The 23338-nt window shown below is 44.0% G+C and overlaps 1 protein-coding gene across 1 annotated transcript in view; it reads right to left on the minus strand.

Annotated features, from left to right (window-relative positions):
- zbtb16a (zinc finger and BTB domain containing 16a) overlaps positions 1-23338 on the minus strand; it is a 104033-nt gene that overhangs the window by 53680 nt on the left and 27015 nt on the right. The window contains exon 3 of the mRNA XM_019869627.1: positions 5490-5587. Within this exon, the coding sequence (XP_019725186.1) occupies positions 5490-5587 (98 nt within the window). The remainder of the gene's footprint in view (positions 1-5489; positions 5588-23338) is intronic.

Below are 23338 nucleotides of genomic sequence, written 5' to 3' on the forward strand. Positions count from 1 at the left end.
TTCAGACCACGGCTGTAATCGTTTTGAAATTGTGAAGCACACTACAGTAAGTGCAGTTTTCGTTTGTGTTGTAAAAAAAATGATGCATTTTTGTTTTTATTTTATTTCATGAACAAAAATGTTCATTTCAATTTTCAGTACAAGTCATTTCCTTAGTTTGGATATAGACTGCGAAAACATGACACTGCAGAATTCGGAGTGGAGTCGGACTTGTGTGAGAACAATTCAAGCCAATCAAACTGCAGTAGGTACGCGTTGGAACACGTTCGTGATCTTGTCGCAAGTCACGCTACGCGCACACCAGTTGGCGGTTGCCCACCCCCACCAAATGACTCCAAAATTCACACACGGCCCTGCCTGCATGCATTAGTATTTGTTGACCGTGTGCGTTCTACAGTCAGTCTCATTCAAATTTGCAGGAGAGCAAATTAATTGGCAAGCTTTTGGCAATAATTGACTTTGACCACGCACGCACACACACACACGCACGCACGCACGCACGCACGCACGCACGCACGCACGCACACACACCCACAAACACCCACACACACACACACACACACACAAGCACGATACGTTCAGGGCATTCTCTCAATTTTTTTTTTTTTGCTGATGATTGCATCCCACGGATTGAGCGGTGTCATTGTTGCATTTGATCTCTGTGCAAGTTATGCTTCAGCACCGGAAGGCATCTCCTAATGCAGCGATATTACATCAGTGCGATGCGCATCGGAATAGTTTGGAATGTATCGCGGATAAGCAACGCGCTTGAAAATAGATTTAAAGCCCAGAAGGCGCACCCCATGTTAATATCCCTTTAACAATACCAGCTGATGGATGGTACGTTGACAACAACAAAGCAGCTGGGCTGACGGAGGGAGGGAGGCAGTGGAGGGATGATGAAGCAAATCCAAAATTTAATCGACTGTGTTCTTGTTTTGAGCAGAAGGCACACAGTGTACTGTACAGCGAGGACACATTAAAAAAACAGTCAGTCTCGACCCAAAAAGAGAGAAACAGATACAAAAAAAGGAGAAGAGCGGGCGGAGGTGGGGAGAGGGAGACGGCCCTTTGTAGACACGCAGACGTTTCGGCAATCACTCTCCATCAAAACACTTGTCTCGCATACAAAAATAAGATCTGGCATCAGTGCAGAATAGCAAATCAGGCCCATTAAGCGCAGCAAAGGGCTGCACGCTACTTAGCAACCTTCCAAAAAAAAGGATTGGAAGCGACGTTACCGCCCTTCAAAACTCAAAACAACTCCACGTGATGTCAAAGCGTTTGATGAACGGGCCGCAGGAAATGGCGACGCGGGTGTTGCGTTTATCGTCGCTATAGGCAGAAATGGGAGCAACCTCTGCACAAGTTGCGAGGTGCGCCAGGAAGAGGATTCGTTTGGAATAAATAATCAGTGTCAGGAGTGGAGATGTCACGACGCATTTCTGCAACATCATTGTAGGTTGTTTGGTTAAGATCTCGCCCCGTGGGACTGCGATTTCAGCCCACGGTACCGACAAAGATTGGGTTAGCTGCAATTTAGCATTTAGCATGCGTCGAGAACAAAAACTTCGAACCTGGCAGCAATCGGACAAAATCTCTTCGCAGCACAGCTGTGGCATAACATACCAGTGACTCGACTTTGGAGTTTTTGAAGATACGAGCCGTCATTCGGCCAATTTCTATTTATTTATTTATTTTTGCTTTGACTGGCGAAGGCAAACTTGCGACATTCGAGCTTGATGGTGACAGTCGACTTATTCAACTCACTTCTTTCATGCCTCTCCCAGTTGAAGTTGACTGTCAAACTTAGACATGAAACAAGACATTCGCACCTCAACCGCAAAGCTTAAGTATGGGATAGAAGAAAAAGAACATCACAACCTGGTGCGAGATGTATGATTGGAAGAAACGAATGATGAATTATCAGCTGGGCCCCCCCCCCCTCCAAAAAAAAAATTATTAACTGTCCTCTGGCTGTACTTACATTTTTCTTTTGAACTATTTCTTTTTCTGCAACTTGCTTTTCAGAGATGGACTCCCCCCCCCCCCTCTCTCTCTCACACACACATTTCTGAATTTGTGGCCTGGAAGGCAGTCAAGTTTCATTAATTTCTGGGTTTGGGCACAGTACAGTGTGTTCCTGGACTCACATCTGCGAGCGATCATAAATTCTGGTATGCTGGCAGAACATCCAGACCTGCCGGCACAAACGTGTCGTCATCGGCGTGAGGGAACTGCCGAGCCGCGGCCACCGCCACACGCACGCACAAAAAGCGAGAGCGACGGGAGTGCGAGACAAAGATACATTTATATTTGATTGATCTTTTTTGAAGAAGAAGAAGAATTGAACCTCTCTCTTTCTCCCTTATTTGAATGCTCCCAATTTACACTCTTGCTATTTTGGGCTGCCTGCTCATTGCCAACAGGCCTTTCGGGACAATCTGGCAATCTGATTACGTAACGTTGAATAAAACCAAAAAAAAGGACCTTGGTCGGTGTGGTTTGGAAGAACTGGTTATTTTGCAAACAAAACCAAACAAAAAGAATTATTTATGGAACATTTCAACGCGGCAGCCAAGGAAGTCGGAAACGTGTTTGCCAAACATTACAAATGCTGCAAGAAGTTTTCAAGATTTATTCATTTGGTCTAACATTAATCTCGCACTAGCTTGTTTTCTTTGCCTTTTTTTTTCTTTTCACTTTACGAGCACGGGCCAAATGAAGAAAGAGTTCTGGAACATTTCGAGAGCTTTGCGGGCGCTCACGAACAAGCAGTGACAGTTAAACACAAACTGTACGCAAGGACTGGAATGTCTCTATTTTATTCTTTCAATAAAAGCTGAACAAATGAAACGTTGGCAGTTGTTTGAACGCAATCCAATAAAAAAAAAAAAAGTTACGTAACAGGCAAGGCCGTGATATAATCAGCGGGTGACTTAATCTCACCAACAAGTGGAGACATTCCGCAAGCTCTGCAAACCGCACGAGTAGAACCCGTTGAATAGTACTACCCCGAAGCGGCGCAGACTTTTAGCTCTCGGGTGGATGTTATAACTCAATGACATTACGAGAGCAGACAGAACAAGCTGGGAGTGGAGGGTGGGCGGGGGGGGGGCCAAAAAATAAATAAAACAGGCTGGCACACAGTAGACTGTACATACTGTACCCTCCCTGAGTGGTGGCACACAGCCCAGACGGGACACCGGCCAAACGTCCACAAACAAACGTGTGCACACAGACAGGTTAGCTGGGCAGGAAAGCAGGGCTGGCAAACAGGCAGAGAGAGACACAGAAAACAAGACGGAGGCAGAAAGAATGATAGGCTGGAAGACATGTGCACAGAAAAAAAAAAGGAAGGAATTAAATAGGCAGGCAGACATTCAGGTCAGGTTTTAGTGATGCACGGGACCGACCCGGAAATACACCGGATGTTCGGGAGAATGAACATATTTCCCCCAAATTCACGATGGCCCTGCCCATGGTAAGCAGGCAGGAAGACAGGAAGACTGACGCGTCAAGCAGAGAGACAAGTGAAGAGGCAGGGAGACAGACAAGCGCAGAAAGAGAAAATCTGTACGAATCAGACAGACATGTCAACCAAATCGGAGGGTGGCAAGACCGAGAAGAAAGACGGGACTGTTCGGGAGGCAGTTGGGTAGGCGACCTGTTGGAAGGATTGGTCGGAAGATGGGCACAGAGATAGACCAAAAGATAGTTAGCTGGTGCGTTAAGCAGACACAGACGGACGGGTAGGTCAGGTGGATGGATCGGAAAGGGCAGACAGGTGCCTACACGACCGGTCAACGCGATTGAAACCAAGTCCAAATTTGAGAATGCAACTGAAGGGACACGGTTAGGGTAGGCAGACAGTTTGGGCGCTCATTGGCTGAGGGACAGGAGAAGAAAAAGGTTTGGAAAGTCGTTTCGGTAGACAAACTGGCAGAAAAGAACACACAGAAAGATCGCTCGCTAGTTTTGGTAAGCAGGGAGACAAATAGACAGATAGGCAGGCATGTGCGGAAAGACATGTGGGCAGGTTGGCAAAGAGATTCTTTCGGCACAGCCAGACAGACAGGTAACTAAAAAAAAAAAATCCAGACAGACAGATAGACGGAGATAGACACAAAGAGAGAGAGACACGGCGGTAGAGAGAGACTGGAGGGGCGGGAGCAGACAGCCGCACTGTTGCTTGGTGAAACATCCACAACACGCGTCGCATACCAAAGAGATGCTCTGCTCTCTCTCTTCATCTCTCTGATATTCTGTCGGCTGTGAAGCCAGCTTGAAGGATGATGATGGCGGCGGCGGCGTTTGGGACTCGGCGAAGTGTCATCATTACACAGCGAGTAAAAATGGAGACGCCGTGTCAGAGCAAGAAAAGCCTTGAAAGTTAGAAAACGGTGGAGGCGGAAAAAAGAGAGAGAGAGAGAGAGAGTGGGGGAGAAGAAAAGTGTACAAGAAAAACTATCAAAGAATCTTTGCCGTGGCACCGTCTCTTCCCTAACCGTCGCCTGTCTGCAGCACAAGCGCTCCTCTCGCTTCTTTCATCAGCCGAAAAACTACCTCAGAAGCAACACGGGCGCCAGTTGTCGCTCGCGAAAAAAAAAAAAGAAAAGTTTGTGCACTCTTCGGCGCCCGCGCCGAATACACGCCGGTCGCTGAAGCGAGTACAAGCCGACGGCCGAGTACAAGCTATCATTCCCCTGCAAGACTCGAAAACACACAAAAACGATGTTGCGATCACACCATCAGGCTTTGCACACTCAGGATTTTGGGAGCCGATCCCCCCCCCCCCCCCCAAAAAAAAATAACGATTAACTGATCATCAAACTGCACCACACTTTCGCTCAACACGACCTCTGCATTAGAAACCTGCAGTCTCAGGTCGCTCGGCGGAACAGAAATCACCATGTGCTTTGTTCCGATTTGTCTTTAAGGCCCATAAAAGTCATTGAAAAAACAAAACAACAACAACAACAAAAAAAAAAAAGCAACGTGTGAACTGGGGCGGTGACACTGCACAGGCACATCTGAGGTTACACTTGCGAGAGCTCCTTAGGCCGTCCCACAGACCACAACCCAAGGCCCGGGGGCCAGATCCGGCCCGCCAGGTCATTTTACGTGGCCCGCGAAAGCAAATCATGCGTGTCAACTTGCTAACATCTGTGCCGAAATGTCAAATTGTCATGTGTCATAAATAACGTTGAGATTTTCCAATAATTTTGTTACCCAGTTTACACTCACGTGAACAATAATTGAACAAACTATTATAATTGGCTTGACTGATTTCAAAACTAGTAATCAATGAATTTGTTGTGTACAAGTAATACTTTTGTGGTTTCACTGTCGTAACGTCCCTCCGAGGGAAGACGTAACTCCAAATTGGCCCACGACTAAAATGAGTTGGACACCCCTTGAGTTGTCTAAGTGAGACAAAGCAGGCGAGTTCCCCGTTCTATGAGCAGAGGTTGCTTTGATTCGCTCACCTGAATGAGACAGCAGATGCATGCGTAGACGGAGGCTGTCCAGGAAGCTCTTGCCGCACAGCTCACAACCGTAGGTCTTCATTCCACTGTGCATCTTCCTGCGGACCGAGCAAGAGGGAGCAAGAAAAACAAAACATAACAAAAAAAACATGTCAGTACCTCAGGCGATCACGGGATGATTCAACAGACGCATCGGGGTCCAAATCGCCGTCGCGCCGGCCGTCTCGCAGCGAGCCCGCCGACCGCGAACGCGCGTTGTAAATAACACCAGGCGTTATTAACTCCCCGCATCCAACGAGCCGCAGATGGCGAAGGAGCCATAAAGCCAAACAGAAAGATTTATTCAACACTTCTCCGAGCGTTCAAGGGGCCACTTTTTGATTAGCGCTCTCGACGCTCACGGGAGGAATCCGATCGCCGACGTTAAGCTGTAACAGTTTAAACTCCCAAGGTCAGACACGACGAGGGGTCAATATATGATTGTGGGGGGCGAGAAGGCCTTGAAGGTTAGCTAACTAAATAACATGTGACAACACACAAAGTCTGGCCTTCGCCAAAGGGGCTCCGTGACGAAATTTCTCACAGAGCGTCGGGCTCGGAACAAAGCCAGTAAAACTGTTGAGAGATATCGGAAAGTGCTCTAAAGCAATTAAGGTGACACCGATTGCCACACAACCGCCACAGTCGCCTTGAGCCCGGAGAGATCTTCAAACACGACGCCTTGAGAAAGGCGTGCGCACGCACACGCACACACACACAGCTTTGATTATCGTCGGAGTTGACACATTCAAAGCTTGATCCTTGAAGAGAAACGATACCCGGGTCTGATCACTTCACATTGCTTCCGCGGAGGGCCGTTACCGACTTCATTTTGGCAGTTTGGAGATGTCACGTTGAAAATGTTTCGTCCGGTGGCTCTCATCGTATTGCGCAACGTGTAACCCGCTGTAGCCAGTGAGCACGTCGGGCAGGCGAGCGAAGACAAAATGTCAACAAATGTCAAATAAAAATGAACTTGCAAGTCTCCTTCGGCTGAGCGATCAGCCGAGTAAATTTCCCGGGGAAAAAAAAAACAAACAAAAAAAAAAAATAAAATAAAAAACAACGTCCTTTATAAGCGATCCACTCAGCTCGGGCGAGGAGATGACAGCCATCCATCTTGGCGTCCCTCAGCGAAGCCGAAGCAGGCGGTGGCGGTGCCACTCTAACCCACAAAAAAAAAACTGATTGATGTCTCACGTCGAATGCAAATGATTGCGCGAAAAGGCTTCGGGAAAGTTAGCGACACGGCTCGGGAACATCGGCGCTTCGTGCTGGGTGCCTTTGGAATAAAAGGCGCAATTACGGTGCAATGTTGTAGCCTTGGTGAGGTTCAAGGAAGAAGGACAAGAGGAACTGGAATTGTTGTATCCGGGCGGTCTCCGGTCATACACGTAATTGGACGAATCAATAACAATCAAGCGAGGCTAGGCTACATTGAAGAGGCGCCTGACCTTATCCCGTCAGGCTGTACACGAGCTCCCACCTCCGTACTGGAAGTAATTTCCTCCGCCGTACATCCAGTGAAACGCGTTTATTTTCCACCGTACCATCCGCAAGTGACAACTTTCGGCATGGCCTGCGATGCCGTTTCGTGCGTCATGCTAGCTGTAATCAAGAAACGCAAACATCAAATGCTCTGTTCGTGTTTTTTTTTTTTTTTTTTTTTTAATGTCTGGTTTTAGGTACTGCGAAAAATTCTCTCAAGCAATCAAGAGGCTGTGGTGGGCGTAGCACAGGACTTGAGTGACCATACCGGTGCGCCGGAAAATCGAAAGAAGCAAATTGCGTACCAACGATCAGAGTTCCTCAATTTATGATGGTTCGAGCAGGCAGCGTTTCGAGATGACACACAGCGAAATAATACGTTGTCACGCAGCACAAGAAGGCATACTCAATTTTTGCCATATTTATTGTCTTTGGGTATTTTTTCTAGATTTACGATCAGTAAATAGTTATCTTACAAATATGTATTGTCCTTTTGATTTTACAACTGCTTGACTATGGTGTATTTCAACTTACGTCCAAGTGTGGTTACGTCGCCGCTGTTAGAACGGAACTTCTATTAATCGGAGACGAAAGTCAACTTTTGTAGTTCATTTTTTTGGCACTGATTCTAACATTTTTTTTTTTTTTTTGCATATCAAGTACCAGGAAATTACAATGTCCCATCCATTTATTTATTTATTTTGGGGGGGGGGGCAGAACAGGTCCTTGGTTGTTACAACTTGTTGACACCTGCTCTGTTCTGTTCAATCCAGCATCTAATACTAATCTTGGGGAGTGACAACTGTAGACTTAATTGCTGAGCAATTTCAGATTACGTTTTTCTTTTTCTTTTTTTGTCGTTGTTGTCAGCCTCTCACAGGTGTCTATTGTAAATCACAAGGCACGCCCTGTTCTCAGCTTATATGGAATGTTGTTCTTCGAAAGAAAAATCATGATGTTATTAGGCAAGTTAATACAATGGAAATGAGAGAGAAAGGTCTGGCATGGTCCTTGAGTGCTGTTTTTTTTTTTATCGTTTTGAACAAGAATTCACAAACTGGGGCTGCAGAAGTGAACTACATTTCTTCAAATAAATAAATGAATAAATAAATAATTTGCACTTTCTCGATAAGGAATTGAGACGGGGTGCACCAACGGCGTCAGGATGGTCAAGGGGGGGTGCAAGCGTGGCTCCATCCGCCCACCCGTCTTGAAATGAGCCCGATGGATGACAGAGACTTAAGATAAATTGAATCCAAATGACTGTAATTCCCTTTGACAAAATGTCCGTCGGCACGACACGCATTCGCCAACGAGCAACACGGTGGACAAAAGGCAGCGGACAAAGGCCGGATTTAATTTTTTTTCTCTTCCCCCCGTTAAGGATCATAGGTGAAGTACACACTTTTGCGAAGATAAGAGAAAAACACACTTAAGCGGTAAAGCGCAACACACACGGCGCACAAAGCCCTTTCAAAGGCCTTTTGTGTTGCCCCTCAATCTGACTATTGTGTCGCCCAGACGGAGAACTGATAAGGTACGGATGGTCTTATTAAGGCCACTCCAATTGGGAACCGTGCCATGTGGCCTCAACATCAATGTAGCGTGTGTGCGTGCGTCGCTGGGCGAGCGTCTTGTGCTTAAACTGCGATGGCTCATGGAAATACGACGTTACCTGAAGGTGCATAGACTGGCAGCGGCCTGTGACTGGTGATGCCGTTATTGTTCCAATGCTACCGTTTCGAACTGCGACGTATGCCATCTTGCGCCGTGTGAGTGTCCATGAGCAAAACCTCCCCCTCCCACCCTCATCTTCAAAACCGGTCATGCTGTGGCGGCGTGGGTTCAAAGCCCGAGTAGGTGTAACTGGACGGCACAGGAAGTGCCGCTGTCACAGGGTTGCCATGACCCGGATTAGTCGGGAGGCTTTCCGGGGGGGGCGAGTGTCATGGATGCCACCTTGCGCTGCACGATTATTCGCACGGTAGCGAGTGATAGGCCACATCAAAGTGGAAAACCAAAACACATCAAACCGAAACGATACAGCGCGATGGAAAACATCACGAGATTTGTAGACTCCGACTTCACACACTTAGCGAACTTTTAACAAGCATTTTATATACGCTTACAGACTGGTGCTTTCTCGCAGAGCGCATCATCTATCGCCGCATCACACAATTGATAACCGCGGCAAAGTTTAATGAGATGTAAAAGGATACTAAATTGCCGCAGCTCATGAGTCCGCTCGGAGATATACGCGCGCTCGAGTCTCTTTTCTAAGTGCCGGCTTTCATGTAGTGCATCTGAAATACATGATTAGTGCTTGTGTGTATGCGGGTGATTTGAAACAGACTGACTGCAGCCATTAAGGAAGTTCACATAAAACTCTCTCAGGCCATTTGCCAGCTTAATAATTGACTTTGTCCGACAGTCACTTTTGACAAGCGCCGTAAATTTGAAATTTATGTCAACAAAACATATGCTAATCACGTCCTCATAAAACAAAAACGCCGGCGCTTGAAATGCGAATTGCGTTATTGAGTCGTAACAGCTTGCCACTCCGTGTAATTTTTTTTTTTTCCCCGACTCCGCGTCTCCCAATTTTGCCTGTGGACTCATCTGGTCGTATATCACTACCGCTGCCGGTGAAATAAATAAAAGGGCCCATGCTAGCAATGCGTCATATTAGAGTGTGAAACGAACCCCTACATTGTGACGGGCTAAAATGCACACACACAAAAAAAAAAAAAAAAAAAAACCCATCGTGACATGACAGCGCACTCGTACAGTCGGCAGTCATTAAAAAGAAAAATGGGAGGTTGAAATATTCTGCCTCTGGCTGTCAAAGTTGTGCTAGCTAAAATGTGTTCCGCTACAATTGAACAGGGCTGCTATTTACTGTACAGTGGTAGCTTGACTGAGGTGAGCCCCAACTTAGCAGTTTTTCGAGTTAAGACAAAAATTATTCGGTTTTGGGGAGGCTGGTATGTATCACTGGCATTACTATTAATTTCAATGGGGGAAATTCATTTAATACACAAGTTACAAGCTAAGATACTTCCATACTTGGTCATTGAATGAGTGAATGACGTCAGGGTACCACATTCAGTATACTGTACACATAATTCACATTTCCTATTGTTACCTAATTTAAACAGAGTTCTTGTAGTGTAGATTTAACAACGAGAAAGGAAAAAAAAATCTGAATGGTACCCTTTGTGCCTAAATTCGGAGTCCACCGTGAGTACCAAAAGCCTTTGTTTACCCTCGCCGCGGCTTTGAAAGCATTGCTCTCTATCTTCCCGTCCATCCTCTTATTTTTCTCCCGCATCCGGCGCTTCCTTGAAGGCAGCGATAAAACTACCTGGAACGACGTTCGTAAATAAAAAGGCGCGGTGAAGAAGAAGAAGAAGAAAAAAAAAAGGGATGCACGGCTTAAGATGGAGAGAAGAAGAAAACACTAAAAGATAAGAGGGAGTCAATTGATAAGAGGCGGTAAATTGAAGTAAGGCTGCTGCGTACCGGGCGACTTGTTTGTTAATTCATTCGGCGACTGAGGAGAAAAAGAAGGGATAATTGCGACGGGAAAGGAAAGGGAATGGAGCTCATGCTTTAGGGATGTTAGCATCCCAGGCGGGCTTGAAAGGAAATTGACTTCTTTCCCCACTGTCCCCAAAAAACACTTCCTTAGAAATACTAATATATTTTTTTCCTAGTTTAAGATTAGCTACAAGCTAACCCCCCTCCAAAAATCATATTTTAAATTAAATAGAAAAAAGTATCAAGCTGCTGTAACGCTTACATGGAAAAGAGTCAAATATAGTCAATCAAAGTTACAGATGATGCAGTAAAGGCGTTAGCTTTCGACTACAATTGTTAGCATCGACATACAATGCGAGTAAGCCAGCATGATTGTGGAAGACATGACAACACCGATGACCACTGGATGTTCATTTCAAGTTTCATTTCAAACGGCAGGCTCGCTCAAAACGCCAAGTTACCAAGTTATACCAGAGAAGTCAAATGTGCTGGGTGCAACCAATACGCTAAGTAAAGATGCTAATGCTATATCTGCCCACGGATTTTAAACTGTGACATCACGTCAGTCATCTAGTCGACTCCTTTCGATTGAGACTTTTTGAGAGGTACAGTAAATGTCGATAATTCCGCAAGTTCTATATAAATGCTGCACATATATGGACACTATAAGTAAATTTAAGTACATTTTGACGTCGGAGATGACACCAGACTGAAGACAGTCAGCTTGTGGGTTTAATAAAAGTAAAATTGGGTCAAGGAATATTCATAAAAACACAACGTTCATAACACGAGATGCTAACGCTACGGCCGAAAAAAGCTGAACAGCGACGGCGTCTGATTGCAATTTTGCCCACTCTTGATTCTGAGTTTTCTGATTACATGCAAGGAGGGGCTTCAATTTTTCCCCCCAGTCCATTAGAGGCGGCTCACCAAGCGAGATTAGCTTCAGAGATGGGGGTTGGGGGGGAAAATCAAAGAAAATTCAGTCTGAATGTAACTCCATTATAGTGCATGGTTAATGGTAAAAAAAAAAAAAAAACACAACAGGGACAACAGTGACACCCCATCGATTTGTTGCGTGAGCACACGTCATGTCTACTGCGGTTACTAAGATTTACATGGCTCCATTTTGTGGCTGTCTGGAGAATCGGGTGGTAAAAGAAAAAGCTCCCTTTCTGACATTTCATCCCACTTTTAAGCCTCCTGATTCCATTACGCCACCCCCCTGTCTATGCTCAATCAAAATGTATCAGCCGGACTGGCGGAATGCTGCTGTTTATCCCCAAGGCCCCCCGCACATATCAATGACTTAGCGACGCCCCGCACCTCCCCAAATGTCGGACCCCTCCAGTTAAGGGGTGGTCATAGAAATCACAGCCACAGCCGGTGTTAGAGGTTTATTACATCGGCTCTCAAACTGACTACTCGGCTTAACTTGATTAAAAAAAAAACAAACAAACAAACAAAAAACACTGCACCAGATTAAAAACAAGTTCAAGACACTGTAACATTCTGCACAGTTGGAACATTAGATTCAGTGATTCTTTCATTTACCACCAGGGGGAGTTTATCTCTAAATACGATACACTATTTAAACAAATGTGAGGATAAAGCAGATCGGAAAATGGATGGATGGATGGATGAATGTAAAAATTGAGACTTAGTAAAAAAAAAAAAAAAAAAAAAAAAAACGACATTTCAAAAATCTTAACGGAACCTTCAAGTTCAGAGATGGGTGACCCCATTTCGGATTTGTCGCATTTAAACTCTGCTGATGTGTGGAAGCAGAATTGAAGTAAAATGGGCCAAATTATTTATATGGCGTGTCTAGAATATCATATTTGACATTTTTGTGTTAAAATAAGATCAAATGCATTTTTTCATTTGAGGGATAGCCTTGCAGCTTGAAAAAAAAAATCCCCCAATTCTTTTACAAAAATTGAACAAGCTTACTGGAAAATGCCTGAAGCGTGTCTGAAACGTTTCCCATTGATTCATCAACGATATATAATTTACATTTGCGGCTTGCTACGATTAATACCATAAGCAGCGCTGTTGCTTGATGTCAACAGGGCTGCTGAAATAAAAATCAAGAGGGAACAAACTGCATTTGCAGACCTTCAAAGATAACTTTTGCTAAGCGAGTAAGATGGCACGTCTCAATAAAATATTTTTGTTCAATCTGTGATAGCAACCTCACTGAGTTGAAGCACCAAAATCATTTTTTATTTTTTTCTTAGCTTGCCGCTTTGCACAGTTCGTCTGATCTGAAAAGCTCCGGCGTGTATATACAAAAAAAATATATATCTATATATCTGTGTGTGTGTGTGTGTGTGTGTGTGTGTGTGTGTGTGTGTGCAGAAGCGGAGCGCCTATAAAAAGGCAGCCAGACAAAGTGTTCCCTTCTCGCCTCATGCATTATGCAGCGGCATCACCTTCCATCAAGTGGCAGAAAAACCTCAAAGATGTCTAAGTTTAGCTGGCAGCCTGAAAGCCAAACAGAAGACATTATTTTGACTGCCGCTGTCTGTCGCGCTAAGCACCTGTTACATCAATAAAACAGAGGCGAGATGGGGAGGGAAAGGAAAAAAAAAAACGTGCTAAATGCAGATTGTGGGCGCGTAGGTAAGATGAAAATGACGGCGCATCAAAATGTTGACCTTGGTGGAAAAGTTTTGTCTGGGGAGATTCCCTAAAGGCGCAATGTCAAAACAAGAGTCAAAGTAGGCGGAAGAAAAGAAACAAAAAAAAAAAGAAAAGAAAGAAGTGCAATAGGTTTTAAAAATAACGCTTGAGATCTAGCTCGCTAAACAATGGTAAAGGCAAAATTATTCCGACAAGCATTTCCTTAAAAAAAAAAAAAAAAAAATTGAAATTAAAAATTGCTCAAACGACTGAAGTTGTTGATCAGTTTATTGGACTAAAAGCAGTTTGGAACCTTGATGTTACCTACGATAACGTAACACAACAGCGACAAAAACACATCAATTATAAATGAACTCAGCTAAGGAAAGAAAAAAAAAACAAAAACAAAAAGGAGGGAAAGCTCCGTTAATTAGAGTCAAACACGGTAATGGCTTCAAAATCTGCCGCGTCGTAAAAATGGAAGGGCCGCCGCAGATGGAAGATTTGCATTTCATCTTGTTGCATCACTTGTACCATCAAGTCAAGAAAGCGACGCCAAGACAAAACAAACTTGTGAGCATTCTGCAGGTGACGATAACATTTTAAATTCTGTATTTATTGACATTTTTTTTAAAAGATAGAAGTAAATTTGAGACTTGTAGATTAAATATATCTTTAAAAAAATATTCTCATTTTTTGCCACCCGATTATTTATTTTACCATTAAAAAAGGGGCGGGGGGTAGAAGAAAAACAGCAAAACTCGTACTGCTTGGCTAGTATGTATTTTTAAATTTATGTGGTCACTTTGATCATTAATCTAAGCGTAAAAGTGGAAGCTGGTGACTATTTTTTTAGAAGATACATGTCGATTTTCTACATATCTATCATAAAAATTTACACCCCCAAAAAAAATGAAAGAAAAAAAAGTTGAAAATTGTGAAACAGTACTCCAACATGTTTTTGTTGCTATAATTGTTTATATTTTTTTAAATGTATAATTTAATGCTACCAAAAGAATCAAAAAATGTCAGCAAAAATTATGTCATTTTATCACTTCTTATTTCGTGTTAAAAAAACAACCAAAAAAAAAAAAAAAAACCACCAAGCCCAGCTTGCGCTGCGTCCCAGATGTTCACTGGCTGGTGGTCAATGTTCCAACCACCTCGGTGTTTCATTGCCCGTGCAAACACACTTGTTTGTTTGGAAATGTCTTCTCTTTTTGGCAGTTCTGGTTAGGTTCGCCTCTCAAACGCTTACGCAACCTCTCCAACATAGATTTACTGTTTGTACTTTCGAAATACCTTTTCAAGTAACCATGTGTTGTGTTAAAAACACACACACACACAATCAAATTGCTAATAATGTAAAAAATAAACAAAAACAAAAAAAAGCTATCAATAGCAGCCATCGGTCAATAAAATTCCACCAAATTGCCTAACTGTTGCTTTTTTTTTTTTTTATGTTTCATGTCGAATGAAAGTGTTGATCCCAGTGGGAATGATTAAGTGTGACTCGCACAGTCTAGGAGGACTCAAAGAGCGTCGCAAAAATAATGAAGCGTGACAATTGCTCCTATTTTGAGCAGCCCTCCAATCTTCCCCGGAGCTTCCCCAAACCTGACTTTGGGAATCATCTGTGGAGATTACATAACCACGGTTTTCTTTCATTCGTTTGGAGTTTCTTCTCTCCTCGCGACCTACCTAAAAGATAAACTTTCTTGTCGGCGCGCGCCTTCGGCCCCCCTCGGGTGGCTTCCTAATGTGTGTAGGCGCGAAAGTTCGCCAAGCAGGTGTGTCGGCTGAGCGGCAGCCGCTGAATGGAGGGGGCGGTCTGTGCCAAGAATTTGTCGGTTTGAATCAGCCTTGATGGTCATGTGAGGCTTTTGGATTTGGCCACGGAACGCAGCTCATAACAGAGCGGCGCGGCGCATGGTGGCCCTGTGGCAGACGAAGCAAAGAAAAGTAATCGCGCACACCTTCAAAGTGAGCCACACACTTTGTTCTTTTGAGTGCGTTTGAATCCGTGAAAGAGCCAACTGGGCTATTCATTGCGATGAAAACAGAATACAAAATACAGTGAAGCTGCAAAGGAGTGGTACAAAGGACAAAGAATTGCATTAGCCTAACATTCCAAGACATTTTTAACTTACTTTTACCAAATCAATGAAAAAATAAATCAATAACGCCAAGGTGCTTGCTAATAATGTATTTTTCTTATTTCTCCGAAAATAAAATATCACCAGTGCAACTATGCTACCAGGCTAACATCATCCACAATTTGCCTTCAAACTTCTACATTAACTCACAGTGACATGAGATTTAAATTTGCTAATTGTGTTGAGAACAATTTTTTTTTTCTCCAAATTCTTCTCACAGGTGCTACTGAGTGAGTTTTGAGTGTTTAGGATTGACTGCCGCTCAACGCGCAGCCTGCGGGTTTACGTAACCAGTTCTAGTAACATGGATGCTAACTGTTAGCTCGAGTGCCGATTCCCGCTGTATGTTAGCATTAAGCTAGCGGCCAAATCTTCGTGGTTGCTTTACACACACACAACATGTAATTCTCTTTATTTTATGTTTAGCTTGACAGCAACCTTCAGCTTGTAAATTTTTTGTGTGTTCAAAAACATTTATGATGTATTTAAAAATGTGTTTTAACAACTGTAAAGGTAATTAACTCATTCAGTACCAGCCACTTCTGGACCAAGTCTGAAAAGACGTTTAAAAACGTCTTTGGGAGTGAATGAGTTAACCCTGTTGAAGGGGCAAAACTAGTTTTTGTGATTGGGTCTGGAATGTATGTCCCGCAATTAATGGGGGCCCACCGTAGCTTCTGAAGTCACACTATTTTTCAGTGTGAACGCGGGACTCTCAGCACTGGCAAGACGCCAGGGGAGGTTTTCACCACTAGCCTCTTCCTAATGTAATGCGTCTCTTTAACACGGCAGCAGATGCAAGTAAAATCGAATAATCCTAAACATAAACGCTTTTTAAGGCCTCGCGCTGGATCCGTGCCACTCCTATAATACGTACACACACACAACATGAGGTTACGCAGCTGTGGCAGAGGGGGAAGAAAAAAAAAAAAAAACGGAAACTACAGGAGCGAGCGAGTGAAAGGATAAAATATGTGCTGACAGCTTTTTGGCCAGAGGCTTGCAGCGCTGAAAAAGTAGCGTCTGGGTGTCGGACCGAGGTTGTGAGAACATCATGCACGCACACCCACTGCCACCACCATGACGGACTACATGACTGATAATGTACTCTCTCATTCCAGTGGGACGCTAACGTAGCTTTAAATGCTTGTGGAACGCTTTCATTAGGGGTTGGGAATGGCGGTGTACTCGTTACGTGATGCACAGTAGCGGAGGCGCCTCAGCGCGCCACTTAAACACGGTTACATAATGCTATGGCGTTGCCTCAACTTGCGAGCGCCAAGACGTGCGCTCGGCCCATTGGGCGTTTGGAAGTGCGATTCAAAATTTGAGTTCACAACATGCAGCAGAATGATTGAAAATTGTATTTGGACTTCAAAATGATGTGACTTCAGATTCAGGCTTCACTGTATTTTCTGAAAAGACGTTTAAAAACGTCTTTGGGAGTGAATGAGTTAACCCTGTTGAAGGGGCAAAACTAGTTTTTGTGATTGGGTCTGGAATGTATGTCCCGCAATTAATGGGGGCCCACCGTAGCTTCTGAAGTCACACTATTTTTCAGTGTGAACGCGGGACTCTCAGCACTGGCAAGACGCCAGGGGAGGTTTTCACCACTAGCCTCTTCCTAATGTAATGCGTCTCTTTAACACGGCAGCAGATGCAAGTAAAATCGAATAATCCTAAACATAAACGCTTTTTAAGGCCTCGCGCTGGATCCGTGCCACTCCTATAATACGTACACACACACAACATGAGGTTACGCAGCTGTGGCAGAGGGGGAAGAAAAAAAAAAAAAAACGGAAACTACAGGAGCGAGCGAGTGAAAGGATAAAATATGTGCTGACAGCTTTTTGGCCAGAGGCTTGCAGCGCTGAAAAAGTAGCGTCTGGGTGTCGGACCGAGGTTGTGAGAACATCATGCACGCACACCCACTGCCACCACCATGACGGACTACATGACTGATAATGTACTCTCTCATTCCAGTGGGACGCTAACGTAGCTTTAAATGCTTGTGGAACGCTTTCATTAGGGGTTGGGAATGGCGGTGTACTCGTTACGTGATGCACAGTAGCGGAGGCGCCTCAGCGCGCCACTTAAACACGGTTACATAATGCTATGGCGTTGCCTCAACTTGCGAGCGCCAAGACGTGCGCTCGGCCCATTGGGCGTTTGGAAGTGCGATTCAAAATTTGAGTTCACAACATGCAGCAGAATGATTGAAAATTGTATTTGGACTTCAAAATGATGTGACTTCAGATTCAGGCTTCACTGTATTTTATTGTGGCGTAATATTAAACATGATTCATCGCTGCCAAAATGTGACATTTTATCAAAAGCTCCGTTCAATAATTAATGGCAAACAAACCCTTCCTCTGCATTATTTAGTGATTCATGTTCATTCCGACTGTCGTGCTCACTGGTCGGAAAGTTGGACGCTCATCATAACATCTGCTTGGAATCCGTAAAAGCGTGTGCGTGCCGTGCAAAGCACAAACAGTGCAAGCAATTATCCTTACATTTCAAAGTAGAGAGTTGCTTTGACTAATAAGTTTAATTTGTCCGGTGACTGCGCTCGTAACGAAACACTTGTATCTCAAATCTCAGTATGTCAATGGAAATGACAACATGGTGCAAACTGCCACCTCCAAAAAATACAAAAAATTGAAATATGATTTTTCATGAGAAAAATAGTACTCTACACTACTGTACTTTATAAAAACATAAAGTCCTAAAATAAAGCAGTTTTGTCATGCTTTCCATCACCTTTAATGGCCATTGTGAAGCTGGCTGCCTTGGCCTCTTGGGGGCGGTATAAAACAGACAGCCAAATAAACTGTACAGTACAATTTAGAGGTCCTCGCCGAATATAAAAGACAGTGTATGTCTGTGAGTACTGTTAGACTGTATCGTATGTCTACGTAAAATGCTGCACCGTTTGTGTTCAAACATCAGTTGCTTATGTCTTTCCCATTAGGTGTTAGCATTGGCATTGAGCTAGCAGACTGTGCATTTATTTTAAATAGACAATGGCTGTGTCCAAATTCACAGGCTGCGCCGTCTGAAGGCCGCATTTTCGGACACATTTTTCAGGCGCATGATGTCACAATTCGACACGGAAAGGCCGCATTTTCGCCGGAAGCAGCCGGTGAATTTAGACACAGTTCTTCGAGTGAAGTTCAAGTGGGAGTGGAAATAAACAGGAGTAAGTCAGGTCAATTCTATCTCAAAGCACCACTGTAGAACAAAAACCTCCAGTTATCAATTCTCAAATTATTTCGAACTTATTTTCATTAAGGTTACACGTACACCTTTTAGCAAGAGCGCATATACAAACAAAACACAGTTGCCACTTTCATTTACTTGGAGAAAATAGAGTGTTCGATGAATGTATTTGGAAGAATGATTAAAATGTGTCAGAGAAGAACCGTCATTTCCAACATTTCAGTTAGTCATAGAGTTTGATGTCTTGTTTGTGGCGGTTTGTCCGAAGCTGTCACGAGCGCCACTCGGCTTTTTGTCTTTTGCTGACATTGAATCAAAATGTGCTTCTCACGCAGGCTGTTGCCACTTAAACAGAAAAAAATAACAGAAAAAAAAGCTTTTTTTCTTTTCTTTTTTTTTTGCTTCTCTATCCAAAACTGCAAATCAAACATCTGCTGCACAAAATGTCCCAACTGTCTCAAACAGAGTGAGCATCTTAGGGAAGCTCATGCTTTGTTCAATATGTGCCAGCTGGGATTTTTTTTTTTTTAACACGTGTGTGTGTGTGTGTGTGTGTGTTGGTGTGTGTGTGTGTGTGTGTGTGTGTGTGTGTGTGTGTGTGTTAGAGGTGCAAAAATCAATCATACATGTAGATGCAATCCAATAAGGCTTCCAGTGAGAGTGCAGCTGAGGTCTGCGGAGACGGACGCAAGGGAGCGTTCATGTTGGCAAACTGCTCGGCGGCCCCGTCGCGGCAGATGCAACGTTACGGAGAAGGTAATTAATAGCCCGGTGGGGCCACAACGCACACGCACGCACACACTCAGACACACGTTAAATACTAATGTCTCCATTTGCCCCATAGAACAGCTTTGTGCCAACCAGCCTTCACCTCATTATGCCAATCAAATGGAGATGGGAGGAATGGGAGGGATACTGTGGGAGGGGGGGGGGGCACACTGTCCTTTTCACATTTGGACACAAAAAAAAAAGCTAACAAATATTTTGATCTTAATGAGAACCATTCCACCACAATGGGTGGTTATGAAACAATTTTTTAGAGAGGGAAAAGGAAATAAATCTGGGCAGCCATCTTTTTCACAGATTGAGCACATGTTGAATGTAGCAGCTGCTAAGTTGGCTGGACACTATTACACTCGGCTTTGACTCAGCCTGTCAAGCAACTAAAAACAAATCAGGCTTTTATAAAAAGTGAAGACTGAATAGGGATAGGGGTAAAACGAGTCCTTGAGTACTCTTTTTTTTCTGTGGTGTGCCGTAAAGCTTGCCGAAGTAATGCTATGGATGATGCTAACACGCCACCAACAAGTCGATAATGCCAACTTCAAAATAAAATCTTTCCCAATACAGTAATACAAGGACATAAATCATTTTCCATCACGAATTAAGGACGCAAAATTAATTACGCTACGCTGACATTGCAGAACGGGGCACCCGTTGTCAGTATTTGTGGCTAGCAGCTAGTCGCTAACCGAATGCCCTATATAGACTGGCAGGATCCGTCTGATGTCTTTTTAAAGGCTATTTAATAGGCGAAAATGAGTTCGCACACTTTGATGCTGACAGCCTGACACAGTTGCAGATCCGAATGATCCATTTTTAACAAACCGGGCTTACTCAAATGTGCTGGCTTAGCCGGCAAAATCACGAGTGCGGGTCTGATGTTACTTCATCTCGAAAGCCCAAATCTCACTGACGTATGTTTATCGAGAAGAAAAAACAGTTTGTAATGTTATTTATCTTCTCTTGTGTATTAATAAATGTTCTTTAAACCAACTCCCCCCCCACCCCCTAAGTACTTCATTATTCGATAGAATATGCAGTAGGGTATCCAAATATTTGCTAGCTTCAGTTCTATAACAGAAGAAGTGGATGAGTGTGGGCTTATTTCGTACTATTCCACTCTATTCTTGAGGCAATAGGTTGTGTAGAACGCCACCAGGACGTGCACAAGCCGGCGTATTTAGCGAGACACCTGCAGCGGTTCTGCCCAGGTGTCACGACAGCGTTTGGGTCGTTTGGCTAAAAGTGCACTGGGGTGTCATTCAAATGCGCCTCTTAACAAACACATCTCCATTTTCTTATTCCACCTGTCCTCCGAACCCCCTCCTCCCCCACCCCCCCAGGTCGCCATTGCGCGTTTTAGCTCAGACAATCAATTTACCGTTTTTGTTGTTTGCCTGACCTAGAGAAAACAATTTCAGAGGGGTCTTCCCAAGCTCTTAACAGCCCCTTGATTGAACAGGTATAAGCAACGGCGTACTACAATGGCCCTTTTTTTTCTTTACCTTTGGTTTTTTTGGTTTTGTTTTGTTTTGTTTTTTTTCTGTCGGTGGACAAGATGAATTGGTGAGCTGTCAGCTCAAGACAGGCCGAGTAGCAGTGTTTCTGTAATGGGACACTGGAAGTGTCTTTGATTAATGGAAGAGCCATACTAGGCTGTTAGGGAAGCTGCTGCGGCCCCAGCGAGAGCGATTGAGCGGCGGATACGTGCCGACAGATCTGTGAGTGAGCGCAGTCTCCTTCCGGGACAAGCAACCCCCCCCCCCCCAAAAAAAAAGACATTTATGTTAACGTGGAGCCTATTTACAAATCTTACTTTATAATACAGTTTGGTCCAGACCTCAATCGTGCTGCTGATGCTGCTTTGCAATTCAGTTCTTTTGATGCCTCCGGTGGGGGGGTCTAATGTTCCATTTCACAGACAGAAGCGCATCAAGATTAAAAAAAAAAATCTTAACCCATTTATCCTTGGGAAAACTCTGAACATGATTTTCTCAGTTCCACTCAGGCTTCAACATCTGTCACCTTCAAAAACTTTGACTCTAAATGATACAGACACACCTATCTTGAAAATGATAAGGACCTAAATTCCAAAAACAATGTCCTTATTTAATTCCATTTGTTGCGTAGCTTCAGTTTCACACTTGTGGACTGATTCAGTTTTGATCTGGACATCCAAGTGGTCACAAACTGCACCGCATGCCAGTGAGAGCACAGACCACAATAATGTTAGTTACAGTGGAGACCTGAGAAGGCGAATGAAAAAAAAAAATCTGGACTATAGACTCGCAAAAGAGTGAGATACTATTTCATGGAGACTCTACGGAGTAGCGGTGAAACATCACATTCTCAAAATTCAAACTTCTTGGAAGCATTTGTCTCACATATTAACCACTGAAAAAGCCCGTACATTTGGTCGACTCTCTCTCGCGAGTCACTGCACTTCCAGCTCATCCTGAAATATGAGGAACCTGAGATGTGGGATGGCTGAAGGGTGATTGTGTTGGTTTCCCCAAGGGAGCACATTCTTCACCAAGCTCACCACTGAAGGTATGAAAACCATCTGGACAAAGCCACCAACCACAATGGCTCCACACAGGTCTGTCCTCAGTCCACTAGAACTTTTTTCCTCAACAGCCCATTGGAGGACCAAGATAGCCATCGGGCGTCACGTCTACTAGGAGTGCGTGATTGGCGGCTACTTCCTTCCTAGGTCGGGCGAGGGTTAACGGGGTCACCACGGGATGCCCGTACAACGCAAACGCCCGAGGTATCATTTGGGGAAAGGTCAAGGAGGTGTTGGGGGGGGGCGATTATTTCTGTGCTGCGCGGTTGGGTTCTGGTTCGAATCACAGCGTGGCCGAAATGGCGACGCATCTTGTTCATGCGGTTGTCATTCGGAATGTGAAGTTGTTGGACTTTGTTTTGGGGGTGGTTTTGTGGTATTTAGTCAAAGGTAATGGTAGTTAGGAGCTAAATCTCGATACATAGACCTAAAATGGGGTCAAGATGTTGGTGATAACCGAAGACAACGTTAACAACAGGTACTTCATGATGCCATTTTCAAGTAAAACCAAATTTAGGACTTAGTGGTGCTCTGTGGTAACAGATGTAAGAGTAAAGCCCACCCCCTCCCCCAAAAAAAATTTTTGACAAAGAACTCCAGATGCCCCCTCAATCGTAATTATCTACAAAAAAACGATTAATGTTGATCACATTTTTAAGAACACAGCAGCTGAGTGCAACTGTGTGAACAAGCGATACATCCAGCAAGGGGCAGGCGTGTGTGATCGTCAACTGAGACGGTCAATTTGCTAATAAGGGTGTTGCTAATGAATCAATGTGCCCGGCGGGAGCAGGCACAATTGTCAAGAGTGGTGTTTTGTTTGCATTTCTAGTCAGTGCTTCACATACAAATTGATTTCCAACGTGAATTGTTTTTTTTTTTTGTTTTTTTTTTTTAGGCTGAACAAAAATGAGACTTTGCATGTCATTGGAACAAAAAGTGAAACAAAACTCCTGGCTGTGCACCAAAGTGTTTTGAAATCTTTGTTGACTCCTTAACTCAAACGAACAAATCGATGGCCCGTGAAAACATCAGCCTCCGCAAAGGCAATGCCAGTTTTACGAGTCAAACAATCTGGCTAGCTAATTTTTTTTTCTTTATAAACAGCGGTAGTGAATAATGTGGGTATATTTCGAAGCAATTGTTTGGCGATATAGACAGAGAGAGATATAGACAGAGAGAGAGAGCCTTAACTCAAACGAACAAATCGATGGCCCGTGAAAACATCAGCCTCCGCAAAGGCAATGCCAGTTTTACGAGTCAAACAATCTGGCTAGCTAATTTTTTTTTCTTTATAAACAGCGGTAGTGAATAATGTGGGTATATTTCGAAGCAATTGTTTGGCGATATAGACAGAGAGAGATATAGACAGAGAGAGAGAGAGAGAGAGAGAGAGAGAGAGAGAGAGAGAGAGAGAGAGAGAGAGGGGG

The sequence above is a fragment of the Hippocampus comes genome, unplaced genomic scaffold (assembly GCF_001891065.2).
Source record: "Hippocampus comes isolate QL1 unplaced genomic scaffold, H_comes_QL1_v1.1 scaffold109, whole genome shotgun sequence".
Taxonomy (NCBI): domain Eukaryota; kingdom Metazoa; phylum Chordata; class Actinopteri; order Syngnathiformes; family Syngnathidae; genus Hippocampus; species Hippocampus comes.